General features: G+C 60.2%; 1 protein-coding gene across 1 annotated transcript; it reads left to right on the forward strand.

Moving 5' to 3' along the window:
- The first annotated feature begins 361 nt into the window (after window positions 1-361).
- Window positions 362-4,942, forward strand: VAX1 (ventral anterior homeobox 1). Its single transcript, XM_075757494.1, has 3 exons — window positions 362-599; window positions 2,478-2,665; window positions 4,357-4,942. Exons 1-3 carry the CDS (start codon window positions 362-364, stop codon window positions 4,903-4,905), a joined length of 975 nt encoding a protein of 324 aa, XP_075613609.1. The 3' UTR covers window positions 4,906-4,942.
- The last annotated feature ends 265 nt before the right edge of the window (window positions 4,943-5,207 follow it).

The raw sequence follows: 5,207 nt of genomic DNA on the forward strand, positions 1-5,207 counted from the left end.
GCTGCAAAATTACCCGTAATCAATTGAAACAGCGAGTGCGCGTCCCTCTGTGTGTCTAACAACTACATGTCTCTGTAATAAGGCAGACATTAAATCATTTTAGAGTTGTACTGTTGAGTACCTGATCACTGGGCGCTCTGGGAAGCTGGACAGTCACATTAGGACGCTGGGACTGAGGAAGCCGCTGCTTTTCCAGTGGGATAAAACCCGACCTTCCTTACTCAAGGTGCTTTACAGATCCCCACCGATCTGACCCTAAGCCGTGCAATATCCAGCATAGACTTCGTCTTCTTCTTCTTCTTCTACTCTTCTGTATTTTTGTTGGGTTTTTTTGGTTTTTTGTTTGTTTTTATTGCACTACATGTTTGGGAAACAAGACAAAATGGACGTTAGATGCAGTTCAGAGACTGAAGCTAACCGGGTCTCGAAGAACGGACATAAAGAGGGCAAGGAAAGCAAAGGGTCTGAAGGAAATATTTCTACTTCTTTTTTGAAGGATCAGCAAGGGACTTTTTCTGCCTCTGCAGCTACGGAAGATTGTAATAAAAGTAAATCTAGTTCGGCTGATCCGGACTATTGCAGGAGGATCCTAGTTAGAGGTATGAGTTTGAGGTATTTCGCGAGGGTGGGGGAAGGTGAGCTCCCTTCACGCCCGGGAGATGGGTTTATTTTGTTGCGTTGCCTTTGGTCCGTCCCTGGGTTGAAAGACCTTCCTACGGCTCCGGGGGAGAGATTCCCCCATCCCGGCCGGGCTGTGCCCTGCAGCCCCGCTCCAGCCCGGCTTTATTTCGGTGAATTTCCGCCAGCGGCTCGGGCCAAAGTTAAGCCGCGGTGGTTCCTCCCCGGCTTTGCCCCGCACCGGGCCAGCCCCGCTTTTTTTTTTTTTTTTTTTTTTGTTTTGTTTTTTTTTTTTCCCCCCCCCTTTTCTTTCCTTTACCCCCCTCCTCCTGCTTTGCACCTTTCCCGGGGTGCTCGTCCCCGCAGGGAGCTCGCCGGGGCCAGCGTTCGCTCGGAGGGGCCGCGGCTCTGCCCCGCCGGCCAGGCGCGCTCCTTCCGCGCCCGCGTATCCCACCCGCCAGCAGCCGCTGCCGCGTACAATGGCGCGGGGCCGCGGTTCCCGCCCGGCTCTCTCCGGTCCTTTCCGGAGGGCAAGGGTTCCCGCTGTCGCCCCTCTCCCCGCGCCCAGCATCCCAGCAGAAAGGGATATTTTAAAATAACCGTCAGCCTTAAAAGCAACGGAGGAATAACGAAGGGCTTTAAAATATTTTTTTTAAATAGTTATACGTTTTATTTTCCTCAATTCTCGTCTCTCCTCCAGGCTAAACTAATTAAATCATTCTATTGCTACCCCCTCCCCTCCAGAAAAAAAATTACCTGAAGAAATTTCGATTTTATTAAAGTGCATTTTGGGGAGGAGGGGGAGAACAGAATCGGAACGAAATCAGTACGAAGCAGGCCTTGTAAACAATAATTAATCCTTGCGCAACCGATTGACCCAGAGAGGGGTCAGATTAAAATGATGTGGTTGTCTCTGATTTAAAACGTACCGAGCAGATAAAATTACGGAAAACAAAGTTGGGAAGGCTTTAACGTAACATGAATCTTGGCTCTAACTTGACAGTCGTGTTAATAAGATTTGTCCCGCTTTCTTTCGGTCGGAGCTACCAGAAACGTGAGGTTTCTGTGGGCTGTTTGGTGCCTTGGTTTTTTGTTTTGGGTTTGGTTTGTTGTTTTGGTTTGGGTTGGGGGTTTTTTTGTTTGTTTTTTTTCTTCCCTCCTTCTTCTCCACTTTGCCAAAACCCCAAAGCGGCGGCGGCGGCGGCGATGCTTTCCCCCGTGTGCTGGGTGGGCTGGAGATCTCCCCAGATTCGGGGTGGGCAGTCAGCCAGCTCGGGGGCAGCGCTGCCTATGTCCGGAAAGCTCCTGCCTGCTTTTTTTCGTATAAGAAACTTGTTCTAAAAAAAAAAACAATAATAAGGAGGTTTTATATTTTGGGGGGGACGCTGGGTGTACGTGGCGGCTTCCAGCAAGCCCTAACCCGGAGCCCAGGGGGAACAAAGAGTAGCCCTGCACTCCAGGCACAAAGCCCGGCCTGGAGGGTCTCTCCCCAGCGTCCCCGAGGGGCCCTGGGTGATGCCACAGCGTCGTACTATCAGTGCAACATATTCGAGCCAAATTTTAAATGGGCTGAGGGGATCATTTGCAGAGCCCTGGGCCCCCATCGTCCCCTCCTTCCTTCTCTGCGGTTTCTTTTTTTTTTCCCACCTCTTTTTTTTTTTTTTTTTTTTTTTTTTTCCTTGGGTATAGTGGCCAGGTGCAGTGCCGCAATCTCAGGGACCCTGCTCCATCCTGACTCGGGTCTCGGTGTTGAAGGCCCTGGAGGTGGCTCTTTCCCTCGGAAAAATTGAAACAAACGAACAAAAAAAAAGATAGGAGGGTTGCCTGGGTGTAAAGCTGACTGCGCCTTTCTTTGCCAGATGCCAAAGGTTCAATCAGAGAGATTATTCTGCCTAAGGGGCTTGATCTGGACCGTCCCAAGCGGACCCGCACCTCCTTCACGGCCGAGCAGCTCTACCGCCTGGAGATGGAGTTCCAGCGCTGCCAGTACGTCGTGGGGCGGGAGCGCACCGAGCTCGCCCGCCAGCTCAATCTCTCCGAGACTCAGGTAGCCCCAGAGGGACGGGGAGCCCCGGTTGCCCTGCCCTGCCCTGCGCCGCGCCGACTCCCTCTGCGGGACACCCCCCCCCTCCTGGCCTGGGCATCTCCACTGCGCGCCGGGCCCCACGGGTGGGCCGGCCCCGCGGCCCTGCGCGACTCTTGCGCGCCACCGCGCAGGCCCCGGGAGCTGTCGGGCAGGGGCGCGGGCCCGCCGGAGAGGGCAGAGGCCGCCCCGAGGTGCCCACGCGTGTCCGGTGGGGGTGGGGGGTGGGCCCGCTGCCCGCCCGAGGGATGGAGCTGGGGGGGGGGGTACGTGTCTGAGGCGTCCCGGCGAGGGACCTATAACTTCCGCGGCCAGGGAAGGGGGAGCCCCGGAGGGGGGCTGCTGGCGGAGGGGGCTCCCGCGGCCCTGCATGGCCCCGCACACAGCCTCCGTGGGCTCTCCTGCGGCCGCGTGGGTCTGCACACGGCGAGGCGGCCCGTCCCACGGCTCCGCGGGAGCGTGGCCATGAGTTCCGTGCCCCCGGTTCTGCACGGGGTTCCGTGCCCCCGGTTCTGCGGTGCCGGCCGCCCCCGGGCGCAGAGGGGTGCTGCTGTGGCCGGGGGGGAGGGAGGAGAGGCCGGGCCGCTCCCGGCCCTCAGCAAACAGGAAATAACTGCAAAAACCTGGGGGCGGTGGGGCTGACACCTTCCCCCGGGGGCTGCTGGATTAGGGACGTTTGGTCTGAGCGCTCTTTCCTGGGTACGAAAGGTCCGGGGACGGGACTGAAGTTTGGGCCGTATTTTGAGTCCTTGTATTTCCGAGGGGGACAATCGCCCCTCCGTCCTGCAGAGCAGAGCGGCCGTGGGCTGGGGGCTGTCAGGCGGGTTAAAACTGTGCGAGAGTGCGAGGAAGCATCTTAAAAGATCAAACTTCTGAAAGCCGGTTTCATATTTCTGCAAAATATCATACAACAATAAATTCCCCTGACAAGCTAATTAGCTTTTTTCTTTCTCCTACCGGATAGGAATGACAAGTTCAATAGCTCGTAGGCTACAGAAACCGCCATGGGTTGTTTGGGCTTTTTTTTCTCTTTTGTTTTGAGACTTTTTTTTTTTTTGAGGGCTTCCAGAATTCCTTTTTAAAGTTAAATATTGTTTAAAATGAGTGGGGAGGGGAGAGAGACTGTCCAGGCCGGGAGATGGGGAAAGAAGCGCAGAGCTGTCGTTGCACCCCGGAACGGCAGCGGGACCCGAGCGGGCAGCACCGGCGGTGGCAGCGTGCGGGGTCCCTGCAGCGGGGCCGGGGGCGGCTGCCGGGCCCGGGGGCCGCGGTCGCGCCGAGGCTCCGGCTGAGCTGGCTTAGAATAAAGCGGTGGGGAAAGGGCTGGATCCGGCTCCCAGGGAACTACTGGCGTACAGTAAAATTGGATCAAGCGAGACGGATCAGGTTAAAGATACAGTGCGATAAAAAGAGCTAAAGGCTCTCGGATTCCCCTCTGCTCCCCTCGGGCGCAACCCGAGGCGGGGAGCAGCCGGGAGATGGTGTCGGGGTGTGTCGCTTTGTGCGTTTTTAAAACGCTCCCCGTTGACAAGTGCCGGGCTGGAGCCCCCCCGCGTCCCGCGGAGCCGTGCAGGGGTCCCGGGGCACCTGGGGGGGGGGGGGGGCCGCCCGTCCCTCCCCGCCCCGCTGACCCTGCCTCTCTCCCCGGCCTGCAGGTCAAGGTCTGGTTCCAGAACCGGCGCACCAAGCAGAAAAAGGACCAGGGCAAGGACTCCGAGCTGCGGTCGGTGGTGTCCGAGACCGCCGCCACCTGCAGCGTCCTGCGGCTGCTGGAGCAAGGCCGGCTGCTTTCCCCGCCGGGGCTGCCCGGCCTCCTGCCGCCCTGCGCCACCGGAGCCCTGGGCTCGGCGCTGCGCGGACCCGGCCTGGCGACGGGCAGCGGCACCGCGGCGGCGGCGGCGGCGGCGGCGGCGGCTCCCACCGGCGGCTCCCCGCACCCGCCGGCCGCCAGCAGCGCGGCGGGGCCCCCCCCTCCCGCAGCGCTGCACGGAGCGGCCGCCGCCGGGCACGGGCTGTTCGGGCTGCCGGTGCCCGCGCTGCTGGGCTCGGTGGCCGGGCGGCTCTCCTCCGCGCCCCTGGCCGTGGCCGGCTCGCTGGCGGGCAACTTGCAGGAACTGTCGGCCCGCTACCTGAGCTCGTCCGCCTTCGAGCCCTACTCCCGGACCAACAATAAAGAAAGCGCTGAGAAAAAAGCACTGGACTGACTCTAAGTAACTTCCCCGTATTTATATTTATAGTCTCTATTTGTGGCGGTATTTATGGGACGGGCGGCGCGGCGACCTGCCGGCAGCCCCCTCCCTCGCCGCCGCCTCCAAGCCCCGCGGCGCGGTTCCCTCCGCGGGCCGGGGCGGAGCGGAGCGGAGCGGGGGCCGGGGCGGAGCGGGGGCCCGGCGCCCGCGGGGCGAGGCGAGGCGGCGGCCGGGGCCGGGGCGCGGCGGAGGGGCTGCGGACGCCTCCCCGGAGCCCGACGGGAGCGGGGCAGCCCCCGCGGCTCTCCCTGCCCCGC

The sequence above is a fragment of the Balearica regulorum genome, chromosome 7 (assembly GCF_011004875.1).
Source record: "Balearica regulorum gibbericeps isolate bBalReg1 chromosome 7, bBalReg1.pri, whole genome shotgun sequence".
NCBI lineage: Eukaryota > Metazoa > Chordata > Aves > Gruiformes > Gruidae > Balearica > Balearica regulorum.

Excerpts from the sequence above, each read along its gene's own strand:
- VAX1 (XM_075757494.1), top strand. The coding sequence starts at position 362 with ATGTTTGGGAAACAAGACAAAATGGACGTTAGATGCAGTTCAGAGACT. Across the intron at positions 600-2,477 it reads CAGGAGGATCCTAGTTAGAG|ATGCCAAAGGTTCAATCAGA; the intron begins GTATGAGTTTGA and ends TTTCTTTGCCAG. Across the intron at positions 2,666-4,356 it reads TCAATCTCTCCGAGACTCAG|GTCAAGGTCTGGTTCCAGAA; the intron begins GTAGCCCCAGAG and ends CCCGGCCTGCAG.